The 26,975-nt window shown below is 49.2% G+C and overlaps 1 protein-coding gene across 26 annotated transcripts in view; it reads right to left on the bottom strand.

Annotated features, from left to right (window-relative positions):
* Positions 1 to 12,215: 12,215 nt before the first annotated feature.
* MSI2 (musashi RNA binding protein 2) overlaps positions 12,216 to 26,975 on the bottom strand; it is a 255,284-nt gene continuing 240,524 nt past the window's right edge. For 10 of the 26 annotated variants that reach the window (XM_075033009.1, XM_075033013.1, XM_075033016.1 and 7 more), the window contains 2 exons: positions 16,719 to 16,873; positions 12,216 to 12,429 (listed from right to left, as the gene is read on the bottom strand). In XM_075033009.1, coding sequence (XP_074889110.1) covers positions 16,766 to 16,873 — 108 coding nt within the window. In that variant the 3' untranslated portion in view covers positions 12,216 to 12,429; positions 16,719 to 16,765. Of the gene's footprint in view, positions 12,430 to 14,833; positions 14,912 to 16,718; positions 16,928 to 26,975 lie in introns of those variants that run through there. The other 16 variants (XM_075033023.1, XM_075033007.1, XM_075033010.1 and 13 more) reach the window with 7 other exon arrangements.

Genomic DNA, 26,975 nt, shown 5'->3' on the forward strand with positions numbered 1-26,975 from the left:
GCCTTGGTGTTGCTGATGTTCTAACGCCTTCTCCAAGACGCATGCCTGTGTTTTGTACATGCACAGCCTTGGGTAGGGGATTGCGGCAGTTGTTCTTGTCTCTGGACCTCTTCAAGTGGTCACTGCCATCCCGTTTTCTGGAATCCAGGGCAACTGCACACTTGCTGGTTCATCTTTGCTGTAACCGGGGTGCGGGCGGGATGGAGGAGCAGGATGCGTTTTTTGTGCCCCTTTTCATAGCTAAAAAGCAGGGGAAGAAGAGCTTCCAAAAAAGATTTCAGCTGTCAAGAAAATATATTTGGGCGTTTGCCAAAAAGTAGATAATTGTCAGAGATACTTCCCAGCGCAAAGAGTTTAACTTGGAAAGTTTTTTCTGGGGAGCAATGTGCGGCGTGCCACGCTCCCGTGGGGATGCTGCAGGGTCCCAGCAGCACCCATCCCATCCCATCCCATCCCATCCCATCCCTCCTGGGCAGAGAGGTGCTTTGCGACTCCTTTGTCTGGGTGGGGGGGTACGCGCCTCCTCCATTTGTGTTAAATGAAGCCTGGTTTGGCCCTTGCCACTTTTTCACGGTGCTGGGTGACGGCTGCTGCCATCGGGGGAGCTGGTGGTTTGGGAAGGGAGAAGGAAACGGGGACCGGTGCTGCAGCCCCCACCGACCTGCCGGCGAGCTCGAGCCTGCACTGACATAAATGCGTCGCCACCCGTTTGGGTAGGAATCGTGCATTTTTGGTTGTCGCCACTTGGTTGCGAGGGGGAAGGTGTTTGTGACCCCATGCCAGGGCCTGGGTAAGGGAGGGATCAAAAGGCACCTTCTGCCTTCTCGCAAGGGGAAACGTCCCCGGTGTCGCGTCCTGCGCCCTTAAACCGCAGCGGCTGCCCTTGAGCCTGATGGATGGAAGCGGCGCCAGCTCCGGTGAAGCAGAGAGGACACGGAGCACCGATCCGCATCACTACTTGCTTCCCTTAATTTTCTCTCGTCCCGTTTTACCCACCGGCCCAGCTGGACTCAGCAGATGCCGGCGCCGGGGGACGCTCGGGGGGCTCAGAGCCTGAGGGTGTCACTGCTGGGGAGGGTCCGTCAGCTGTCTGCGGGTCCAGCCGCTCTTCAAAAAGCAGCAAATCGAGAATATTCCGCTGCCCCCATGCTTCCTGCTCTCCCCTGCCTCTCCGCTGCAGAAGGCAGCTCTTCTGCCTTCAAACAGTTTCTATTATATGTAGAGCAAGCAAAAATGATGTGTTAAATACAGCCCAAGCTGAAGCTCTGAATCAAATCAATTCTTTTTTGATTCCCCGAGCTTTTGAATTTTCAGCCCTGCCAAAGAATTGTTAGCACAAGAATAGGGCTGAAGGAGCAATCCTTTCGTATCACTATTGACTCAATTATTTTGCCTCTTGATTTTCTATGAAGCGGGCCGCGATGCCGCGCCGATATGCTGATTGCTAATGGCAGAGTATTGTTCAGCACCGTCTCCGAAGGCTCGGGGTGGAACACCTTCCTCTCCCCGCTCGCTACGGGCTGCATTTGGGACCTAGTTTTATTTTGATTGATGCAAACCGCAGTGCACAGGGGGGTGTGCAGGGTAGGCTTTTCACCGCGAGCTGCCAGGAGGACCCTCGGTTGGGCTCCAAGGCTGCCGGTGCAGCAAAGGGTTACGGTTCTTGCCGGGGCTGGGCTGCCTCGGTGACCTTCCTCTGTCTGACCTACTCATGTCCCCGCTCCTGGGATATTCCTGGCGCTGCCGCACGCGCGGATCGATAGGGCCAGCGCGGCATAAAGCGGAGAGGTTGCATTTACACAGTGTCACGACTATCAATATTGACAGCTCGGACGCGTGCCCTTCGGACCGGAGTGTGCTGTCAGCGTCGGGTTATTAATGCCCCAGCGGCCACCCGTGCCCCGAGCCCCCCGGTGTTGTTGCGGGGGGTTCACCGGCAGCTCGAGCCGGGTGTCTGGGCAGTGATGCTGAGCCCGGCTCTGGGTGCTGCATCCCTCTGGGGTGCTTTGAGCATCTCAGCTCAGGCACCCTTTGCATGGGTGCTGTGTTTTGGGGCGGGGGACAGGGATACGGATGGGATGGGATGTGGCTCCGGCTCCACCGCAGGCGATTGGGAGGGTTTGGAGCCGTAGCCCCAACCGGGCTCTCTCTTTCAAGATAAAAGGGAGGAATTCCCCACCCATCAAAAGGTGGTGAAAGAACGGTGGGAAGCGCTTTGGATCTTTGGATGAAAGGGGCTGAGGAGGAACAAAATACTGCCTTGCTTTGAAGATGCAAAGCCCTGTATAAATCCTAAGCAGTTTTATTAGTGGCTCAAATGCACCGCAGGCTTAAAAAAAGGCAAAAGTACTTTTTTTGTGCTTATTATTCTTGCTAATGTTTATGTTGCATCTGTGTCCCCAAGTGCTAGGTGCTCTTTGGACGCAGGAGGTGACAGAGCCAGCAGGCAGAAGGGGGTCACAGGGCTGGAAGGGCACCGGTGCCCCGGCCGGTCCGGGGGGACAGCCCTGGCCATGCTGGAGGGATTGGGGGGGTGAGGGAAGCGCTGGGGCCGGCCGTGCAACGGGCATCTCTGCAAAATGGGGCTGGGGGGTCCCCTGGCTCTGGAGGGAGGTGGGCGAGCGATGTACGCTAAATATTTTTTGATTCAAACTCGCTTGCTCCAAGGCACGGTCAAAGAGGCAGCTGCTTAAGCACGTACAAGCAAAAGATTTCTTCTTCTGTGACGAGTGGGCTTGAAAAAGTTGGGCGCAAAGGAGCGGGAGGAGCCCGGGGGGGAGCATCACCCCGGCGAGGCGGGCGTGCAGGCTGGGTTGCTGCAGGAGGAATTAAAGCTGGTGGACCTGAGGTGTAGGAGAAGGCACTGGTCCCACCGCCACGGCTCCGGGGACACTCGGGGAGGGCTCCGGAGCAGCCTGCCGTGGGGCTTTGCAGGGTGAGCGTGGCCTTTCTCGTGGCAACACCCTTGGTGCAAAGCTGCCAGGGCAGGGAAGAAAAACCCTAAATCAATATGAAACGATGCATTCAGCTGGGCCCCTTTTCAAAGCTGTCAGGAGCCGCGAGTGAAGTGCAGTAGTCGGGAAGGAAAAACCGTTTTAATTCAGACTCTTTCTGGAAAGCCCTCTTCCCCGCGGCCGGTCCCTGCGCTGGGGTGGCTGGCACAGCCGCTGCACACGAGGTGCCGATGGATGAGCTGGAGAAGAAAGGAGGCTCATTTTGTCCAATTTGCCAAACCACACAGTAGACTTTTTTAAATTACAGTGTAAGAAATAACAGCAACTGCCTCTCTCTTTATTTTCCCGTTGAGGGGCAGGTGGCAGTGCCCTTCCCACCTCGCTTGTCCTCCTGAATCCTCGGCCAACGCCACCTCGGTTCCGTGGCAGCCTGGAGCTGGGGACGAAGCTGTTATTACCCGTTAAAGCGCATGGTCGAGTTGGTTTTTCATTACAGGGCTTCGCCTCCCTCCCTGCCCCGGGACGTGGCCGGGACAGGAGGAGGGAGCCCGGGCGGCGCTGCCCTGGGCACGGGGATTTCCAGGACCACGTGTGCATCCCACGAAGCAGCGAGGACCAGAGCCCTCCTTTCGGCTGTGCGCCCCCCCGGGTTTATTTAAACTCCATCCGATTGCACGCTTACCACGTGAGAGCTCTTTAGGTCTCTCTCACTGCCGTGCTTCAAATTAGTGGAAATTAAAAGACGGGACGCTGGTGGGAAGCAAGGTCCCGAGGTGCCCCGAAGTGGCGGCAGGGGTGATCACCCCAAATCAGCCGGCGGTACCCATACGGGCACCCCAGCCCCTGGTTTGGGGGGTAGGTTAGCGGTGAAATTCTGAGCTGTAAGGAGCGCAGTGCCCCCGGAGGATGCCCGCAGCGGGATGCACAGCCTGCTCCTGCCCAGGTGAACGATTAACACTGCTCACCGTGCCCTTGCCTGCTTAGAAAACGAGGCGGCGAAGGGTTGAACGGCACGGGTTGAACGCAGATGGACGCCCTGGCCCCCGGTTCCTGCCACGATGCCCCGGCACAGCGGAGCACGGTGGGTGGGAGAGCCGCGGTGCGGCCGAGCCTCCCAGCATCACCATAAATCCCGGGGAAATTCAAGCCGCTGTTAAGTGTTTGGAGATGCTGCGAGTGACGATTTCGTAATCGCTCCCGTCTCTCGGCGGCTGGCTCGAGATGGGGGTCATTCGGTTAATGCACGTTTCAGTCTTCATTGCCTTTTTAACTAGTTTTTAATCAGTAATTATTAGGGAGCGGGAGCGGTGCGCAGGCTCCTCTCGCCCGCTCCCCGGGCGAGTGCCACTCAATATGTCACGGCAATTAGCACCCAACGGCAGCAGCGGGGTGCGGGCTGGACACCGTCACCGCCACCGGCTCCGCGCCGGCACCTCGGCTGGTCCCCAGGATCCGTGGCTGCGGGGCCGTTGCCGGCTGCTCCTGCAGGAAAAAGCAGCAGTGGATGGGAACGCGCCCGAGCATCGCCAGCCCCGACCCCGTCGTGGTTTAGTTTTTAATATCGGTAAGGTCAAGGCGGGTGCATGGGGTTTGGTGACCAGCGCTCGCTGCCACCCTGGGAAAAAGGGCTTCGAGGACCGGGCTCTTTCACTCATACCAAAAAGAAACTTTAATTTTCTTTGTTCGCCCTGCAGACAAGAAATTACCGAGCAGCGGATGCGAGCGGCAGACGCCAGCCTGGCCCGTGGGAGCCTGCGCCGCCGCTAATTACAGCCGCTGCCATGGAGGTAAATAGCAGGGAAATCAGCCTTCGACTGATTCAGAAATGAAGTCAAGTATCGGTGCCCTTTGCAAACAGCTAATGAATTACAAGTATCTCTCTATACACAGGAGCTGCCGTCACCTCATGACCAACGGAAAACCGCAGCCAGGCACCCTCGAAATGTGGAGCCTGCTGTAATTGTTCATGTGTTATGATATTTAAAATAATTGAATGCAGACTAGTATAAAGGTTTGGGTTTTTTTTTTTTTTGGGGGGGGGGCCTGTTGTCATTATAATCAGGGTTTCAGTGCTCAGCACTCTCAGGCCGTGCGCCGGGTGGCATCCAGGCTCGTGCCTGCCACAGGGATCAGTACTCTGCGGAACAAATGAGCTTTAAAACCCCTCTATTTTATTATTGTTTATTAATAATTAGGAGGCCCTTGTAAATAGCCATGAAAGGAAGTGCTTAAGCTCGTAATTAATAAATGCTGGCTTGGTTTCTGCTGCCAAACTGCAGCCTCGAGATGCCTGATGGGGGACGCACAGCCCTGCCGAAACGGCGGAGGGTGCAACGTCTGCGCCGCAGGTGAATAAACCCGGGAAATATCACCGGGACTGCCGGGACAGCCGCCTCTGCAGTGGGGTCCTGCTTAGCCGTGCTCCCGTGGCGCAGGGCTGGGGTCCCTGGGGCAGGGGCACGGGATGGAGATGGGGATGCAGGGATGCGGGGGCTCATCCGTCCCCCGTGGGTGCCGCGGCATGGGCTTCCCAACACCCGCCGCGTGGGTTCCGCTGCAAAACCCCAAAGAGCCCCGGCTGCCTCCTGAAACCCGTCGTTACGGCTGGGTCATAAATGTTTATGACAGGAGGGAAAGGAAGCAAATCACATTTATATCCCTTGTTTTCTTTATCGGGGCACTAATTTGACAGGGAAGGGAAATTTTTGCTTATTTTACAACTCTGATTTTGGCTGCAATTTGATTTCAGTAGCTGGGAGGCGAACACAAAATCTTATTTTTATTCCGGAGTCGGTATAAAAATTTACATTTTGACACAGACCCCCGCTAACATTTTAGTGCAGATATAGCAGGCCTCCGGGCTTTTCACAAAACACATAACCCAACATATAATACACTCATAATTCACTAATGTTTGCTGAATGACAGGGTTAAGTGGCTGCTATTCCCGGCCTCCCACCACACTAATGTACTCCAGACCTGCGCTCCTTTTCTTCTGGATTGCAGTCAAATCGTTTCCTGCAGCCCTCGCAGTGGAAGCTCCTTCCACCCCGAATAAACACTACTTCCGAAATTATTTTCATTTGTTTTTCTAATCTAATTTTCCCCTCGGTGCTCCACTAATCATCAATCCCATTAAGGGCTTGATGTGTTGACTGCTTTCCAGAGAGGAGCCCGTCCTGCATCCCGCCGCGCGATGACCTTCACCGGAACGTTCCTGGCTGAGCCCCCCCCGCTGCCATCCCCCCCACCGGGACCCGGAGGTTTGTGGGTGCCGGTGGGGCTGGACCGCTTCCCTCCATCCCAGCCCAAACCCGCATCCCGACCTCCAGGCGAGACCTTGCGTCATCCTGGGCAAAATAACGAGAATGTTTAAAATATAAAAGGGGGCGGGGGGAACTGACTCCGGTCCGCTCCAAGTGCCAAAGTAAAATATCCTCTGGTGAAATACCTGAGCTGTGAAAAGGGTGGGAAGCCAGACAACGCATGTCGCTCCTAATGAGAAATAAATAAACGGCGAGTGTGGCCGAGGAATTTATCTAACTGGATTGGGAATATATTCCCACCCGCCGCCCTTCCTGGGAATGGGATTTGTGCCGCCGCGGAGAGGACGAGCTCACGTCCCGGCTCGGCTGCCTTTTGTCACAGGGACCCGCAGCTCAGCCCCCGACGGGGAGGTTGGGGCTGGTTTTCCTTCTTTCCCGGGTGAGTTTTTTGCTCTCCTCTCCTGGCAGGGCCCGGGGGTGGCCGGATCCAGCCTTCCCAGGTAGTAAAGTTGCTCAGAAACCTTAAATCTAGGGAGGGATGAGGAGAAACCAGGCTGGGAAACTCTCCTGCCCTTTACCACGGCACCTTGCCAGGTGGCACAGCCGAAAACCGGGTCTGTGGAGCAAACCAACACAAACCCTCCAGACTCATCTTCCTTCTCCTCCCGCAGCCGTCCCCCCGAAGGCACATGGATTGGTTTGCTGCTGTTTACAGAAAATTTGGTGGTTGTTTTCCCTCCGAAGGCATGCTGCTCCGTGTCCCCCAGCCAGCTGCCCCCTCCCCTCTGAGGCAAGGTAAGCCGGTCCCCCAAAGGGATGGGAAGGACAAAACAGGTATGATTTTTTTTTTTTTTTTCCCCACCCCAAGTATCTCTGTAAGACACACTGAGATTGATAAACAGATACACTGATAGGTACCTAGACAGAAATATCTCCAAGCCGCAGAGGAAAGCTCTTCACCTCTGGGAAGGCTTGCAGAGCACCCCTCGGACATGGGTTAGGAACACGGGGTTGAGTGAAAGCCATTAAAAATGGTGACACTTGTCACTGATGTCCTTCACCTCATGTTTCCTGTGCCGGGTTATTTTTACGACAATTTGACGCGTCTGCGGGGGGGTCGGCAGCAGCCGTAGAGCAATCCTGCTCTGTGCCCCTTATCGACGCTTTCTCCAGGGAAGGACGCGGTCCCCGGGCAGGGATGCGATGCCAAAAAGGCGCCCGGCAGCGCCCGGCACGAGGGACCGGACTGGGAGCCCTGCGCAGGGGGACGGGGACAGGGACGAGGTCAGGGATGCGCCGGTCCAGCCCCACCACCCGGGAGCAGGAGGGGCGAGGGGCGATGGGGCTGCGCACTCCCCCCGCCCCAGGAATAAACGTTTCACCCCCCCCGAATGAAAGGGACTCCACGGATCTGTTCAAAACAGTTTATTGTATTTTTTCGTCAGACAAACACATTGATTTCTGGACCACAGTAGAGGATGGAAACCTTTCACAAACTTATTTATTTGAAAATACAAATATAAAATTATACTTTCCACATCTGTGATGTGAGAGACCCCCATCCACATAGTATTTTACAACAGGGCTTTAGAAAGCCATACACAGAGACCTGAAAGATGCTTGATATATATAGATACATATATATATGTATATATATAAAAAAAAAGTCACTACCAAAGTTCTCATCAGTTCATACTAAAGTATAAAAGGAAGGGCTAGGCCTGCCACTGTGCCATAGTTTATTTAGGTACATTTATGACCACCTGAAATGCTTAGACTTGCATCCTAGTACTGATGGAGTTCAGACCTCGTACAACAGAGAATGACGGGGATTTGCTACCTACGACGGTCGACGCGACACACGAGCCCACGCGTGGTGTTACGAGTATGTACAGAACAGAGAGCCGGGCGCACGGGCGAGTCCTGCTTCCCCCCAGGCTGCCGGGGCTTCACCCTGCTCGGACACGGAGCTCTCTCGAGACAACACAGTCGGACTGTTTGGGAACCGAGAACCAATCACGAGGATTTGCTTTCTCAAACTACTTTTTTTTTTTTTTTTTTTTTTTGGTAATTTTTATTACAGTATTAAAGTATTGCTTAGCTTACAGAATCTCCTCACGTAGTGTTCGCACACGGCAATGGGTTTGACTTGGATTCTGTACGTATGAAACTCTACAGTGTCTGTGCGCAGACCGGGATCTGCCGGTGTGTCTTCGATGCATCCTGTCTCTTCACCTTACACTAACTTCAGTTTTCTGTTTGAACTATTTCGCTTAAAAAAACAAACCAAACCACTAAAAAAAATAATTCAGGAAATTCCACCCAAGAGACATTTCCATAGCATAAAAGACAGCTATGAGTTAGTGTTGTTTTTTTTTTTTTGTAAACAGTTTCATATGCAATATCATACATAACCATGGCTGGCCTTCAGTAAAAATGTAGTAAACTATATTGCTTTATTATCAATTATGTTGCATTGAGTGAATGGCAGAAACGAAACAAGAAGGTAACTGTGGCTGGAGTCGCTAGCCCTCATTCACACTACAGATGAAAACAGCATCCTAGGCTTCAGAGCAGGGAAGAAAAGAAATCCGAACACCTTTCAGGTCGTTATTACCAACAATTACCCAATGGTTTAACTAGCCTAGCAAGATGTGTAACATTCACCAGCGGTACGCTGCTGTACAATGGAAAAAAAATAAACTTACAGCAAAGAGAGCCATGCTACCTTAAAGTCCAAGCTACAAATTCAACTTAAAATGAACATTCATGAAGTAGAAGAAAAAAAAATAAAAAATAAAAAGGACAGATCAGGCTTCATTTTAATCAAGCCAATCACAGAGGACTTCATGATTTTGAAGGGGGGGAGGGTACCCGAGCTTTTGTGGCTTCCTACGGCTCCTCTCAAAATGTCCCTCGGGTGCGGGGTACACCCGTCCCACGGCACGGCCGGCGCGGTGCCCGGCGCTCCGGGCAGGGGACGAACCTGCCCGCGGCGCTGCCCGCGGTGGGGAGGTGCTTTGGGCGCCCATTTCACACAACTAGATGGAAATCTCTCTCTTTTTGGTCACTCCGGGGGTAGCGGGTCCGTCTGAGATATTTGGAAAGAAAAGGGCGATACCCCTTGTAAGGATCCTTCGCTCGCTGTGCTTGACTAAAACAAAGGTGGAGCTGCACCTTTGTGCTGAAAAATTTACAAAAAACCCCCAAACGAACGAACAAAGGAAAGAAAAAACCCCTTCGAAATGGATTTCTAGATGAGTGGGGGACTAACGTGAACCTTAGTCTAGGTAGCCACATCAAAACATATCGGATTCCACGACATTTGTGCTATGGGCCACTGGGACTTCTCAAAAGGTATATAAACATCTAAAACATATTCACACAGATTAGCAATTTCTTCTGAGCATTCTTAAAAAAATATTTTTTTTTTCTCTTAGTAAAATCGTTTTAATATACCGTGCCTCCCTCTTTTAAAAAATAAATTAAAAAAATCCAGTTTTGCATATCTAGCATTAGCATTTAAGGTAGTATGGCACATCCCCTTTTCAAAGTCAAGGGTGGGGATCTACAAATGCCTTAGGAGTTTGCCAGCATTTTTAACATTGTGAGACCTTTGGTTAGTTGAAACCGCATCAGATCAGCAAAAGAAAAAAAAAAAAAAGAGAAAAAAACCAAAGAAAAGAGGAAAGAAAAAAAAAAAAAAAGGAAAACCTTCCCAAAATTATTAGCATTTTTTTCTTAAATAAGAGAAAGTTCTATCCTTACTGGTCCTAAATCTGAATAACTACATCTAAATTTTTAACCTTAATTACGATACACCTACCAATATGTACTAGAAGAGGAAGAGAGAAAGAGGGGGGGAAAAATTCACTACACTAGCATCAGGACAGCACTCTTACAAGATAGCCATTTTATACACTATTAACATACAACAATGATCAACAAAGAATATTCTATGAGGTGACAGGGAATGGAGAGGAAAACCAACTGGTAGTACAGTACATCATCAACATTGACAAAATATCAATAAAAAATTCCCTGATGGTACATTGAATTTCAGGGAATTTGGTTTGTTGTTTTTTTTCGTTTTTATTTTTTAAAGAATTGTTTTATTTATTTTATTACTTGATCAAGTCTCAATATTTAAAAAGCGTCCAGCATTTTGCTTAAACCTGGTTGTTCTGAAATAAGAAAAAAACCTAAAATATTACATAAAAAGCATGATTCTTTTTTAAAAACAAGAAAAACAAGGTTTTCTCCTTTCAGTTAGCAGTATGGTGCCTTGTTTTTGTTAAAGATGCCTTGCTCTACCTTGTCTATTGAATGTCTACATTAGTCTACTTGTTAGTAAAATTTACAAAAATAGGAGTGCAGCAGCTCTTTTTAACAAATGTCGCATTCAGTGTCTTATACTGGCTGTACCTAAAGTACCAAATTTATAAACGTAACAATTTAAAAAAATATTAATAAAACTTGTCAATATTACGTTAAAAAAAGAAGAAATATATCCACACTACAGTATGTTCTTAATGCCACCTACCATGTTGTACTTCTAGTTTGCTGTTGCAGGCCTATTTACCAATATTAAAAAAATTAAATTAAAAAATATCCTTCATAAGTTTCCTCCCCCAACAGAGGACCATATATATAACAGCCAAATATTAAACATGTGCAAATAGGAAACTGTCAGTTTTTCCCCTACCAGTCACAGTGCAATGATGTTTTATACTTTATTTTTTTTTTAAATTCTGTTTACAACTACAATAAATTAAAATCTTCCGTTGCTTCTAGGGTGAAACTTGTAGCACTGAGGTATTCCCAAAAAAAAACCAAAACAAAACCAAAACCAAACCGAAGTTGCTTTCCTAATTTGTTAATACAGAAAGTAATGGATAAAAAAGGTAACCATGCGAGCTTTAAAGCCGCTCTGCCCGCAGCAGGCGAGCGCGGAGGAGGGACCTCGCCTCCGCCCGGGCTGCGCAGGGTGCCCAGAGCAGCTGAAATGACTGGACAGCAAGTTGATCTAGTTTAAAACAACAACTAAAAAAAAATAAAAATAAAGGTGTGCTTTGAACCATAAATGCGTTAAATAGGAAAAAATCGTAGCTTCTTTTTCAGTCTTGGGAAAAGCAGGTTTTAAATTAAAAAAATACCACTAGACTGTTCCTTTGTAAGCTGTGCACGTCTGATAGCGAAGATGCTGGTATGACGCTAGGAGAGCTGGAAGGTCTACCACGCCTACGGAGCAAGCTGAACAGTGTGTGCATCTCCTAACTCCCGCGGGCCAGCTCCGGCAGTTGGTCAAAAAGTCTACAACTTTCTTTTTTTTTTTCTTCCATTTTCATAGAGAAACTGCCTTAGGCTGACTCCATCACAAAAATAGGTTTGTATTTCTCTTTCTTAATAGTTTATATGTAGTTAATGGAATTGTATTTACAGTTTTTTTTTTTTTCAGAATTCACAATTTCAAAAAACCTTATATCACCTCTTTCAACAAAAAAAAGCACTTATAGAAAAAGGACGCACAAAAAGTTTGTAGTCCTTGCCTTATTGCCGAAAATAGATAGAATCAGGTTAACGAAGACTCCACGAACGAAAAGAAGGGCTAGAGAACCTGCTGCTCACCCGCGCCCCCCGTGCCCTGCAAGGCCACCCCGAAACCGTGCCCGCCGCCGGCTCTGCTCCCCCCGCCACCCTCGGCGGCCGCAGAGCCGGCACCAGCGGCTGAGACTCCTGTCACCATCTCAGCATCCTTTAAGCAACAACGACTACGTAAAACAGAAGGGAGAAGGAGGGGAGGTGGGAAAGAAAAAACGAAAGAAACCCCTTAATATAAACAGTTACACTATGGTTAGGCTCTTGCTAGATACACAAAGAATTAGAACTACGTGGCTACGAGACTATGTCAAAATGCTACGAAAAAATGTGGTTTGGAGAGGTTTAAAAAGAGGGGGGGGAACCCATCAAGAAAATAAAACGAACAAGAAATGGGTTTTATATACATACTTTTAAAAGCTGTTGTTTTTATAGTACAGCAGATTCATGAGATGATGAGAGAGATTTTAAACAACCTAAGTCCGTCGAGTGCCACCTCCAGTTTGTTTGCGTTATCGGTGATGATGTAGTGCTCAAAGTCTGATGAGATCACCCAAACGTGGGCCCGTTCAGAAACTTCGCCCCGTCTTGCCTGGACATCCAGAGAGACTCTGCGGGGAGGAGAAGGCAGACACAGGACACGGAGGAGAGCGAGAGTTAATGCGGGGCGAGTGGGATTTTTTTTTAACACCCCCCCCCCCCCGCCCAGTGTTTGCAAACGCTTTGCGAAGCCGCGGCGCGCTCAGATCCACACCGAGGGGGAATCCGGAGCGAAGCGGCTGAAAAGCGGAGGCGTTCCTGGGACTGCCGCCGTGGGAGAGTGTATTTAACGAATTTACTGCCCCGACTTTCTGGCTCCATCCCCATGGAGTCCAGCTAAGCCCGGACTTCAGGCAGGCAGTGCCTTCCCAGGCAGGCTGGGGTTAGCTGTGTGCTACTCTGGTTTAGGAACAATAAAATGCGACTTGATGTATCGGAAGGACAAAAAACGTTCCTCGGGCATCTGTTACGCCAGGAATTTACACGGTGTTGGTAAAATGAGTTTTTTCTAAAGGCACAGCTGAAGTACTTGAAAGGTAACAACTTTTACACGGGCACACTGCAGCGGCAATGATTTATTTTATAACGGAGGCTTCAGCTTCTAATGCTCTGTTCCTGCTGGTGCTTAATGTTGAGAAGGAAATAAATATTAGGGGACTAGCTCTGCAGGCGGCCGCTCGCAGGGCTGGCTGCGGCAAGGAACGTACCCTGGTCGCACGTTTTTGGGGGTGACCTCTAAAACCCATCCCCAAACGGCTGTGCCCAGGGTGAGGTCCCGCCAGCACCCCGCAGGTCTGCAGGAACGGCCGGTCCCTGCCCTGGGGACCCGCGGCTCGGCTAAATTCATCCTCATCCTCATCTCCTGCCCCGGGGACCCGCAGCTCGGCCAAATTCATCCTCATCCTCATCTCCTGCCCCGGGGACCCGCAGCTCGGCCAAATTCATCCTCATCCTCATCTCCTGCCCCGAGGAGCGGGGGCAGCCGGGGTGGGCGAGGGACCAGATGCACCGCTGCAATAAAAATTTCAAACTTGGTGGTCCTTGAGGAATTAATAATAAGGCTCATTTCCTCCTCTCAAAATCTATTTTAATTAGTAATGAGCAACATTAAAAGCACTTTCTGTTTTTAAGTCATTAATGGTTTGAGTCTTAATACTGGCCAGTAAATGATGGTTACAGTTTGATGTGTTGTGGTAACTGTAAAATGATTACAATACATTAATCTGATGAACGCTGTCTTCATTGCAGCGTTATTAGGGTGAATTATGATGTTCTGCCTAGGTCTCCAGCCAGCTTTGTGTACCACCTCGTTATTACAAAGGCTGACGGCCCAGAAAACATGAAGGATTCTGACAAATTGATCCGTGAACATACACTGATACGTGCAAATAATAACTGGGATTAAAGCAAGAGTGCTTATGCCACTTCTTTCTTTCCCATTAAAAATACTACTTGGTGGAGCAAATTAATTGACAGAACGATTTCAGGTAATCTTGGGTGGATGTGGGTAGATGAAGAGTAAATAGAAAACCCCTTTATCCGCTAGTATTTAGGTATAAATCTATTTTTATATAATTTAAAGCCTCCCAACATTTTCCACAGTTCCCAGTCCCTTGACTAACTGCAATTCTAATTTCATACACTGATTTTGAATGTAAAACATGTGACATTGATCAGGTAGTGCTGGGCAAAAGGCAGAGAAATAAAATCTGTCACATCCATTACATTTGTCTGCACGGACTAAGAGCTCTAGAGGTAAACCTGTGCCATTTAATGCAGTAAGTTCTGTTTTTCATTGACTGACTTTTCTAATCTACTCTATTCTCAGTGTAAGAATATTTGTTTGCAAAGATGAATAAGCCAAAGGCCAAAAAAATTTAAAACAAAAATTAAACATTTAATTAACTTGAGCTTAGTTCAAAGGGTAGGAAACTGGCATTGATCCAAGGATGCATTACTCAGGTAATGTCTTTAATTTAATTTGCTTAGGTTTAATTTTTTTTTAATCTTGATAATTGCTCTATGGTTACTAGTTACAATGTTATCTTTTAGCTGTAATATTTAGTACAGCACTTAATTAAGAATGATGGTTTCTCTGTAATAAAGCGGTGGGGCTTGCCTATTTTTAGACAGTGCATTGGTAGCAGATCTATAATCCCCATCGGGATGCTGTCGGCTGGCCCTCGGTTGCTTCCCCACCGGTTTCTGGGATTGCTGGTTTTTCTGTGGGCCTTTTGCCTCTCCAAACCATTGCACTAAGTGTCCTGAGTATGAAAATGTGACTTTTGGGGGGTTTAGCTCCCGATCTGTCTTCCAGTTTCCAACCCGTGAGATTGATTTGAATAACATAAATCACAGAAAGGAATGATTAAAGGCCAAGGAAAGACGAAATGAAGATAAAAAATTGTTCACTTAAAGTAAATATAGGGGAGATGGTAGTTTAGCACAAAGTACAAATGGTATATACTGTAATACCTCCAAGTGAGATGGCAACCAACCATGTGTAACGTTTCAATGGTATCCATTTGTAAAAGCCGTTGCAATCAAAGGTCCCTAAAATTGTACAATTGTTAAGTTCATCAGTGCTCTATACATGGGAACAGATGATTATTAATTTTGGCAAGAAATTATCAAAGGACTTGAAAGACTGTGTTGCCAGCATGAATAGGTATTTCCGAGAGCTGTTCTGGTCACCAGGGAGTCGGTGTGCTGAACCCTACGGTACCTTTCCAAGACCATAATCTTCTCATTCCCCCAGTTGCAAGAATAAGCTTTGGGTTTTCCCTTCTTTATTTTTAAACCAGGGTTAGTAAATGGAGAGTGTTAAATAAATATATATGTAAAAAAAGCTACGGGATTCTTTGCAGTTATTGGGGGAAATTAAGAGGCTGCCAATCTGCAAGTCAGATACAAAATCGTTCTTTGGAGAAGTGTTAGTGCAGACAAATCCAGATACCCAGCCTTGTACCTCGTATCCTATTACTTGAAAAATCGGGATATTGCTGAGGCCAAAGTGCCCGAGTTTTCAAGAACAAACAGGTCTTCTTCTTTAGGTGAAAAATGGAAATAAGAGGTGTTGTAAGTGGTGAGAGATGGCAGTTTAAATTGATGTAGCTCTTAGCAGAGCAATAATATTCTGTGTTTAGTACTGGAATTGATCCGAAGGGATTGTCAAGTCCCCGGCGTGACCACGGGAGGGGCAGGACCGGGACGGGAATTGAGCACAAGGGCACCAACGGAGGCAGCAGGGTTTTTTTTGTCTTTTTGGGTACTGGTTGCTTATGCAATAAAAATAATACAATTTCAGGAACTTTGTCTGCACTACGCTCCTGCTCCCCTCACTCATCCAATTCGGTCAGAGAGTGAAATTCTCCGCTCAGTTTGAGGGATCTGGGGGGGAGCCCTCTGTACTTTGCCACGTTTGTTGTACAAGAGAAAAAAAATCTCATCGTTTTACTACAAAAAGGGAAACAACTTCAGTTGCAGTTTTTCTGTTTGGGAGACTGACAGCCACCAAAGAGGTCCAACCGCATTCATGCTAACACACACAGGTAAAACAGCGCGATCTGAAAAACAGCATGCAGCTTTGTTAAGCAAATCTCCATCGCCCGTCATTAGTGAGATTGCAGACCCACGCGGCATTAAAGAGGCACTTTTCCAACGACTTGACGACAAAACGGTAGCGACTTACTCGTAACCTGCAGATTTTAAGGGCTGTTGGCAATGCCGTAACCGGCCGGGAGCGACCCAGGAGGTCGGCACACGCCAGCTCCACGGGGATGCTGCCGCCGCGGGGACGGGCGAAGGGGAGCAGGACGGACGGACGGCCCCTCGCCGGGGTCGCTGTGGGCAACCCTGGGGTCCTGCTGGCCGAATTAATGAGCCGCTTTTTGCTTGTTTAGGAGCTGGGACCGGTGCATTGTTTGCAAATGGGTGCATCAGCTGGGACAGGTGGTTGGGCTGATATAAAGCCCATATGGATAAGCAGGAACTTTAAAGCCCCTCATTATTGAGTTTTATGTTATTATATAAAATAATAATATGAATTATTATAAATTATGATTAATATTATTTATTTATTATTATTTCCTTTTGAGATGCGTCACATCTGGGCTGCGGAAGGCGCCAGACAAGCCTTTCCAGCCGAGTTGGTAACCGGAGCAGCTCGGGCACAGCTCTATCAGGCTACGCAAGGCGCTACGCTCGCTGTCAGGTCATCGTTAACAAAAAAAAAAACCCCCAAAACCCCAACGTAACTCCCCCCCCCCACCGCTCCGATGTCATTAACCAACGAAAAACCAACCAACCCCACCCTGGACCCAGAAGCGGGGTCGGCGGCTCCGGCGCCGGCGGTACTTACGGCGATCCCGTGGCCGAAGCCGGAGCCCGGCTGCGGGCTGGCGGCGCTTATGTAGTTACCCACGCCGGAGTCCTGGCTGGCTGTGCCGTAGAGATCCGCGACGGGCCCTGGGCTGTTGGCCCCGGGGAAGCCTCCGGGTCGGGCTGGGTTGGAGCCTGCCGGGGAAGCGGGTGCGCCAAAATTCGGTTGAGCACTGTAGCTATTCAAGACTGGTGTGCAGAGAATAAAGCTGGGTATGAGGCCAGACGCCGGGCATGCACCGTTATTACAAAGCCAAACACCAGAATAAACAGCCTAGGCCCAACTTCTAACACTTAACCAAGGCCATGCGATAGGAGAGCAAGTACTGGATAAGAGTCAGCCCGTACTACTACGAAGCTTAGAGCTCCAAAAATATATATATGGATATATATAAAAAAAAAAGAACAATCATTCAACACACTACTGCAACCAGAGACTGGAGGTGCTCATTTTCACCAAATTATCACAAAATATAATAGGTATTTTTCAACATCTGACTTGATGCTCATGCAGTAGTAACAAGTTCTCTAGGTCTGGGCACGCCGAGACAGCATTCACATCCCATGCAAACTACAAAGGAACTAGTTTGAGACTACACATTGTGGTAATATTGATATTAAAATGTTGACAGCAAATAACTTCAATCGCGTCTAGGAAAATCGTTTTTGGATCCATTCGATACTTTTGAAAAAAACCCGCCCTTTTAAATCAGTAAGCTGTAGAAATAGTTCAATAGGTGATTTGTTTTTTTTTCTTTAAATGGTATGGAATGGAACAGTTTGGAATTTTTTTTTTTTAATATGACCAAGGAGAGTGTTGTTTTATTGTATCTTTTTCCTTTTGATTTGGAGAGCGAAGACTTACCTTCGTCTCCAAAACCATGCTTGGGACATCAACCAAAATTAAACAAATAAATAAAGATCAAAAGCAAAAAAGAATTCCAGAGGGTGTATGACAACTCACCTCCTAATGTGGAAGTAAAAGAAAATTTTTATTTTTTTCCTCCCTTTTTTTTTTGAGACAGAAAAACAATGTAAATAAGAATGATACTAAAGAATAAATTTAGATATTAAAGCATGTTAGATGATCAGGCTTCTGGCATTTCTCACAGTTGCTCTCGGATGTAAAATTTATGAGTAAGAAGTTTCAATGCAAAAGAAAAGTTAGCGGACTAGGAGGAGCTGGATGGAAATGGCTTGCGGGAAGCTGGAGCTACACCTGAGTGGCACTTGCAAGGTCCTTCGGGAGCACACGGAGACTTGCCGCTGGCCCGCAGGTCAGAGCTGTGCTGACCGACTGCGGGGTTTTACCGGGGATGGAAACCAGCTCGGGAGAACGCCCGGCTCCCTCGACAAGGGCAGCCCGAGGGAAGGCTTTGCCAGCACCGTAGGTGGGCTGCGGTGGGCACAGCCTGGATTTGGTGCTGGGCCGCCGTCTCTCCCGCCCTGGCCCCTTCCCCCTGCACCGCTATCCCGAGAGGTCCCCGTTTTTCAAAGGAATGAATTAGCCGGTCAAAAAAAGTCAACCCAGCAGCTGTCGGCTCTGCGATGACAGGGAAGTGAATTTTACAAAATAAATGATTTAATGCAGCTCTGAACTGGTAGCAGGGGAAAGTAAGTAGGACATCTCAGCTAGCAAGTTAAAAGAAATAAGGCATGAGAGAGTAAACAGATTCTGGAATTCACTGGCAAACGAAGCACCTTTTTATATTATTAAAGATTAAATGTCAAGATAACATTTGGCCTTCTCACTCATGAAGAAAAATATCCAGCTGAGATGTTCAAAAGCCTTTTATTACTTTAAGCTAGCACTTTTTTTTCCCCTTTTCTTCCTTCTGGTTCAATTAAATGGATGCAAGTTTTACTGCCAAGTCACACACAAAACCCAGTTGGCCGGCCCGAGCAAAGGCAGGAGCACGGCAGAAGGATGCAGCAAGGCGAGGGGGGTGTGTGTGTGTGGGGGGGATTCTGTTAGTAAAATATTCCTGCAAAGCCCCGCTGCACCGCCACCACCTCGGCCCCAAGCCACTGCCCGCGTGATGCCCAAAGCCACCGGCCGCCGATTCCACCCCGGGGAGGAGCAGAACGCGGCACGCGCCGACGAGCCGTGGCGATGCCGCAGCGAACGGGACAGACGGACGTACGCTGCGGGACCCGCTTTGCCATGTCCTGAAACCTTGCGAAGAGAACAGCAAACGGAGACTGAGGAGCCAGAGAGAGAGGCTCTGTCCCCCCAAACATCCCACCCCAGCCGTTTACATCTCTAAGACTGGAAATACCGGCTTTCATACATGCCGAAAGCGCTGGCAACTGGTTATTCAAAAGCCCTTCTGACTGCGGGTACATAATGTAAGAAAAAGGTGATTTTCTATCTACTGAACATCGGTTGAATACTCCACAGGGCTCACAGGATTGCCTGTGGAAAAACGGCCATGCCAAAAGCATGCCTGGCGGTCCATTGCCCGGGAACCGCCGCGTGGAGGCTGGGGATGCCCCGGCACCGCTCCACGGCATCTGCTGAACAGCTGCCCGGAAAACTGTACAGAAAGGGCTGGAAGCTTTTACAGAGCTGACGCTTTGCTCCAGACCCAATAAACGGAACAGGAAAGCTCTCATAATTACAAGGAGGCTAAGCACTCCTCAGAAAGCCGCATTTTAACGATTCACTCAGCCATGGTGAGTTGCTAAATACTTGTCCTCTTACAATAGCTGCACATAAGCTCACCTGGAGCCAGAGGCACTTTTACCATCGCTTTGAAACAACAGCAAAGGGACCTTGAACAACTTTCCCAACATGCAAAGTGCGATGTGTTCTGGTATGAAATACCTGGAAACAAATCTATTTTACACAAAACTGGAATAATCCGAGACTAAAATGAAGAAAAAAACCCCAAAATCCTCCAGGCTCCAGATACTGTCTTACTCATCAAAGAAAACTTAAGACTCTTTGGAAACATGTAGCTTTATGACAAAGTTCCTGATGTCAGCTCAGTCGCTGGAGGAGGCAGAACCTGTCCAAGAGCCATGGCTGCTGTGAGCTGCGGGAATCGCAGAGCATTAAGATTAATGCCTTGCAGCCTGGAAGGAATCTGAGACTTTCCCCCAGCCACCAGCATCCTGAAGTCAGAACGGGAAATAATTAAGGGCAGACGTTCGGAAGCACGTTGCTGAAAAACCACCAGGGGACTGTGTTGTCCCAGGAGAGGGGAAGGAACCACTGACCATGTCTTGATGCCGGTCAACGGAGACCAGGAGCAAAGCCCGACCTGTTGCCTGGTCCCAGCAGAGGTACTGGCCGAGCTGACCAAGTATCTCCTGACTTTGGTTTGTCGGGAGGACCCATCAGACTGATTTAGCATTGCATGGGGTTGGCAGGGCCATCTCCTCCCCTTCCAAGGACTGCCAGCGCTCAGAAGTCCTGGCAGTCAAAGTACCCATTTCCAACATGCTCTGAAAGGTTCAGGTCCAATTTACCAACCAATTGCACAGGAAACCATCCTGTGCCGGAGGTTTTCACAGCTCTGAGACTGCGGCTATGTGCCTCCAACTCAAGGGTTTCCTCTACGCATAATTTGCAATCCCAAGATGTCAGCAGGAAGCCCTGTGACAGATCAAGGTCAGGAGAGATGCAGAAAAGATTAGATGTGCCTGTAGGTCACAGCTAACCAACTTTTATCTTCTTCAGCCCCAACAATCCCCCATCCTCTGGGTTACAGAAGCTCCTTCCTAAGCCGATGGAAATCAAGAAACAGAAACCAAAAGATGTGGCAGTGATGGGAACAAGGAAGTTTAATGTCTTGTTTGCTTCACTTTGAATTTGCTGTGGTTTGTCTTGTGGAAAAGGCTCTGAGCCTGTGAATTTTGACCAGTAAGTGAACGTTTGCCTGCAGGCCAACAGGACGGGTTTTGGGGAGCCTCGGGGTCTACGTTGCCCAGTGCCATGGTGGCTTGAGGAGCGCTGAAAAGCAATGAGGGAAAGCAAGATGGGGCATGAGAAGTTGAAGCAAATGTGGGTTCATAAAGCAGCCCCAGAACAGGCTTTTTTTTAAATGCAAAGTGTCGGTGATGGTGGAGTTGGGATCTGCTGTGCACGGCTGGCGCAGCAAGAGCTGGACCTTGTCTGAAGGGGTGGCTGGGAGAGCCACGACAAACATCGGTACTGCTTCCATCTTCCAGAGGTGATGGGAAGAGACAGAGAAATGCCATTGCTGACAAGGCTGGAAATGGATAAAAGGACCTTAGACTCGGTGCCTTGCCACAAACCATTGCCAGCGATTAGTATTTACGGCGGTCAGGTTTTGCTACGGCAGAAGCCAGGGTTTGCTGTACTTCCCTGCTGCAGCATGCACCTGCATGCAGGGTCTCATCTCGGGGACGTGTTTGGGGCAACAACGCATGTTCACCGCACCCTCGCCCCCGCCCAAGCTGCATCTCCTCAAAGGAGAAGCTACTGAAAGTCTTTCTGCTAAAATAAATATGAATTTGGAGAGAGTTTTAAAAAAGCATCCATAACCTCAAGACAGTGCTTCAAGGAGCAAGGCTATTTTATTACTAACTCATCCTGGTGTCCTTTAGCAGAGCCGTCTTTGTCCACATTTAACACGCGTGTAAGATGCTTCTCAACGCAACGTTCAGACAACATGTGATTTATGTCAAGGAGCTGAGAGCTGGAGCCTGAAACGCTCCTGGCAGCCCAGGTTCACGCAGAGGCAGGAGGCTCGGGGCTACAAAAAGCTCTGCGGGGAGCAAGGACGGAGCTCGCTGGAGCTCGCTTATCAAGTGCCTTCTCCTGCAAACTGCCATGTTAACACAGACCCTGCTCATATATTAATCCGCGTTCAACGAGAAAGGTCACTATTGAAAGATAAACTCTCTTTCGGTGAACTCTTGAGAAATTTCTAAGTCAGGATTCATTATGACATTTGCCTTAGCCAACGGCGTATTACACTAACGAGGATCCAAACGCCTCGCTGCGGGGGCGGAGAGGGCAGCTGGGGAAAGCACAACAAATTGGATGCTGGAATCCCACCCAAATAAACTCAATTCAGCCATGAATGGTGACAGGAAAGAGGGAGGGAGAGGGAGAAGAAATGTAAGTATTTGGACATTTCTGCCCTACAAGAACTTGCATGGTACCGGGCTGACGGTCAGTCCCTTAGGGCCTACTAAATTAGACGTGATGATAAAGCAATGATTTTAAGCACCACTAAAGTACACTGTATTGCAAAGGAAACAAACCAGGCGAAATACATACAGAGGTGTCAGACAAGCAGTGCATGGGGATCGCTGCCCCCCAGCCCACATTGAGCCTTCTGTGACAACACTCTTCCCTCTCCTACAGCACCAAACCCCAAAGACTTAAACACCATTGTGGGGGGAGGACTGGCTCCTACAGCAGCCTCTTCACTGCTTACTAATATGGTTTTGCTTTTTTTAAACACTTAACAGATATGAATATTTCAAAAGTAAAAAAAAAAGAAAAAGGTGAAGAACGGTACAAAACACCGTTAAGAGAAACTTGTGGCTGCCTTCCCAGCCATGGTGCACAGGCAAAAAAACCCTCAAATTTGAAAGAAACCACCACATGATTACTGGATTTCCTCTTTGAGAAGAGGCAGGATACTTCAGGATGAGATAGAGTGCCCTGTTATCACAGCCAGAAATACATTTTGCACTTGAGAGAGCAGCTGAGAGCAGAACGGAGCCGGCTGGACCTGCCCCAGCTTCTCCCCATCCGCAGGCTCCCACATCCCGCAGGGACACGGCCGGGACCCCATGGCTGCATGGGCTCGCCCCAAGGTGTGTGTTGGTCAGTGCTAAACCAGCGCTCCCACAGACCCGGCTTGCGGCACTCGATGGCCACCTGCACCTTCCCGGAGAGGGCTCCTTATCCCTGGGCAACAATCCACACGGAAAAGTGGCTCTTCTGGTGTAGCTGGAGGCAGAATCCCGCCACAGACAGGCCACCTTTTGATGGGGGTGCTCCCCAGAAAGCAGATCCTGTTATCTAACACCACGCGGGGGACAGAGCAACATGCATAAAGAAAAAGAATGAAACATCCCCCTGTAAATATGCTTGCTTTATGCATCAGGTTATTAATTTTTTCAAGCGGAGCAAATACAAGGGCTCACACTGCACGGCCACCCGCACGACGGCTGGGGCAGAGCACCCGAATGCTCTGCTTGGCAAGGGACTGCCCTCCCTCCGTACTCCTCAACTTCTTCTAAAGCTGCTCCTCCTCGCCAGAAATTCGCTTTTAATCTCACACTGAGTATTTTCCACACCCAGTGCCGGTCATCTCCAGCAATTCTTTCCTCCAAGGCTCTCCTCGCTCCTGCCTTGTCCCACTGGCCCCGGGGTGGCTTTCTGTGCAAACAGGCTTCTCGACAACTTGTTGATCCAGCGCTCTAATTTCTGGATGACTCTCTCATCTACCATAAACAGCCACGCACAATTTGGCAGGCATTTCTACCATCAATGTTTATGATAATAACTACACGTGCTTGAAAGCAGCAGGAAATTTTCAATATAACTATCATTAAGACAAAATGCTTTAAATCAAAGCCATTACCCACTACCAAGACTCAAAGCTCACAAGATTAGGCTGTTTTTCTATCTTTATGAAAAATTCATATAACACGCTGCAAACATCATCTTCCAGCTCGAAGGAGTAAATGATATAATAACATTGAACGCTGCTGACAGGGATGGAAACAGGCAGGGGAGGACAGGGCAGGGAGGTGCCGTCTGGCAGCAGCCCGGTGCGGTGAGCCGATGGGAGAGCGGGCACCCCAGTCCCGTCGGCAGCAGCGAGCGTGAAGTATTTATCTGAACACGCTGCAGCCCGTCCCTCTGCCCACGATGGGTTCAGCAGAGCTGCGAAGCTGGGTCCCGAACAGCCCGGCTGGGACAGGGAACTACACCACAGTCGAGGCATTTAATTTGAGTCACTTGGGAGTTACTGCTGGATTTTAAGCAAAGATTTTCGTGGAAGATCAAGCATTCCAGCCTGCTGTACTGCCTTTACAATAACCCAAGCGCAAACGCTGCAGAGGACATTACAGTAAAACCATGGTGACTGGTGCAGGGAAGATCTCGCCCTTCCTTGGGGATCCCATGTGTCCTGAAGCATGAGCACTAATTGTAGCGTGCATGACTAACAGACCGGCAGTCACAGTGTGATGCTGATACTTTAAATAACCAGCCACGGTATGGACTGCCGGAAAACTTCAGCACCTCATGCAAATCTTACATCATTAGTGCTTAGAGCCTTCTAAATATCATTAGCTAGCACTGCACCCTTGTTACAGACAGCTTGGCCAAAGCTAATTCTTTGTGCATTCACGGCTGAAGCTAATGGGAGCTTGTACCTTGCTTTTCATAGATGCTAACAACCAAGATGTGATTTACCCAAGACTGGATGTACAAATTAACGCCAGTCTGAAATAAGACGTCGGTGCTGCTGGTTGTTGGTAGCCTATCCCGGCTGCAAGAGCACGCAGACATAGCACTGAAAATTAAATGCTCACGTTCAGACTCTTTTTTTTTTTCTATACCGATCACCGCATACAGCTCCAGCTACAGGCACAAACACGTTCGTTTGTGGTCGGGCTGAACTATCGGAGGCATCGCTTTCTTATATCTGTGCTTTGACATACAGTGTTATTTTATGTCTGAGACCACACGTGGCACACCTCAAATTCAGATCAATGCTCAGACTCAAAAATGTCTCAGAAATAATGAGCTGGAAACACACAGATATTCTGGAGAGTAACAACGTGCAAACAGCTCCCAACTAGCTGAAACAGAAAGTGGGAGACAAACCAGAAAAACAAATAAACCCAGCGTTACAATTAGAGGTGCCATTTAGTACATCTCTCGCGGGGACCCGCAAGGCGCAGCACTTTGCTCCTGCTCTTCCCAAGCAGACTTGAAAAGCAAACACCTCTCTGTAAGAAGCCCGTGGCAGACAGAGCTCCTCTGCAAGTATGAAAAGCTGTAGATATTTTGCTTATGACAGCCGGTTCAGCCCTGACTCTGGAAAATCAAACTGCGAGCTTTGTGCCTCCCCTGTCACCCCTGACGCAGGTCTGTAATGGGGAGCAGCCAGGCAGCCCCGGGTTAGAGGCAGCAGTTGTCCCTCCCCTGCAGCTATATTGGCCCTGCAGGGAAAAACATAAAATAAAACAACTGTCGGGCTCATCAGTAAAATAAGTGGTGATGAGGCCAAGAGACACTGAGAGCAGCTATCTGCCATAACAAGGTACTATTTGTACATTATTTTCTATCTGCAGTCACACTTTAAAAGGTTGTTCTGCCTCTGCAGCCCTTTCGGAAACGGCTTCACACATCAAAATATCGCAAGGATAACGACAGAAAGCAGTGGGTGGCGAGCAGGTTCCCGGCTCAGCAATTACCGCTGGAAGCGAGCGGAGCACGGGGAGGGAGCGCTGCCCAGCCCCGTCCTCGCCCCCGCGCGGGGCTGCCGACGATTATTCACACCCCTCAGACCCCGCACCTCGCAGCGGTCCCAGCCGCTAGGAACCGAGCCGGACACGTCGGCGTGATAATGGCAATTGGGATCTTGCGGCGACCGTTCCTGCCGCGGCCCCAGCGCCCTCCCTCCGCGGTGCAGCGCGGGGATTTCGGCTCCGGCACCAGCACAGATGCTGAGCAGGTGGCATGGACACAAAAAGCAACTGCTAAGCTACTTTAGATGAGCAGAGAGTAAGAGCTGGGCCGTTTCCACAAGCGTGGGCAAGCTAAAAATTCAACTGGTGCAGGTGTTTTAAAAGCCCACCGCTGTCCCTTTCGTGCATGCTGCGGGCACGTCGAGAGCACCTGCTTCTGCTAAATACTGCAGTTATCGCACCCGAAGCATCAGCCACGTCTGCACCGACATGCACCAATTTGCAGAAGAAAAGAGACAAAATTCAACGTATTCAAGCCCAGCTTTCCTAAGTCTCGCAGTTATGCAGCAGGACAAATAAATGCACTTTCCAGCCTGCCTGTAATTTTTTGCCAGCGATCAATATTTATTGCCTAATCACATTTTCCATATTGCAAGTTAGTGGTGTCACTCTCGCGCTGGGCCGAGTGCTACATGGAGGCCACACAAAGCTTCGCTTGTAGAAGCTGCAATCAGGGAGCCAGCTCTTGTCACAGCCTTACAAAAGGATTTCCTCTCGAGCGGCTCATCTTTAATCATTATAAAAGCACAGAAGTTTAATCCATTTTTGATGTAAGCGCTAATAGCTTTGTGTCCTTGAAGTTCAAAGTGGTCTTCGTGCATGTCGCTAATTAGCCGAGCAAGCAGCCATTCAGCTCCCTCTCATGTTTCTAATTAGATCCTTAACAACAAACAAATGTCGACCTTACAAAGGCTGTGCTACGTTTCCCTCCATTAGTTAAACAGTTTGGGAGGGATGCGGTTCCCATTTGTCCGCAACCCGCCCCCCGGCACGGCACTCGAGGGTTTTGGGCCGGGGGCACCCGGGTGCCTTTGCTGCCCGTCGGAGAGGTTCCGCCATACTGACGGCATTTTCCAGGGATGCCGAGCACCCCAGGGCCACGACGAGGGGGGTGACCGCCCCACGGCCCCGCCGTGCCCACTTGGCCGGCCACGGTCCGGCTCTGAGCTGCTCCTCCCCGCCAGCAAGGGATGCTCACCGGCTGCGTTGAGACAAGCAAATAAACCAGAGAGGTAAATAAACTCCGTCCCCTTAGTCAGCGTCCTAACAGGTTTCTCTGTCCATTTAACTGGTTTTGCAGTTAATCTGAAATCTGGCGTGCTTTAACGTTTACGTACTTCACATCAAATGCTTGGGACTGTTTTCTTCCGCTCTTTTCTGGCGCTCGATGCGTGTAACGTGCTGCACCGGAGCCATTTCAGCAGCACCACGCTCGCACTTTCACGTGCTCGCGTTTTCGGGCAAGCTCTTTGCTCAAGCCCTGGCTCTTACAGCCCAGCATCTCACAGCCGGTGCTGCTCACCGGAGAGAGCACCGGCAGCGGCACAGCCCTGCGCCCTCCCTTGGGCAACGCCGCGATCGGGGGGGGGGGATAAATGAAGAGATTTCTGCATCAGGGAGCTGCTGCCATTGTGTTTCTCTTGCACACAACTCGGAGGGCTGCGGATGCTCGCTGTTTCGCAGCATCTGACCCCAGCACTGTACCTGCTGCCTGTGTCTGCACATTAAGCTTTAACACTTATTACCATCCATGCAACTGGCAAAT

Source organism: Buteo buteo, chromosome 7 (assembly GCF_964188355.1).
Source record: "Buteo buteo chromosome 7, bButBut1.hap1.1, whole genome shotgun sequence".
Lineage (NCBI taxonomy): Eukaryota > Metazoa > Chordata > Aves > Accipitriformes > Accipitridae > Buteo > Buteo buteo.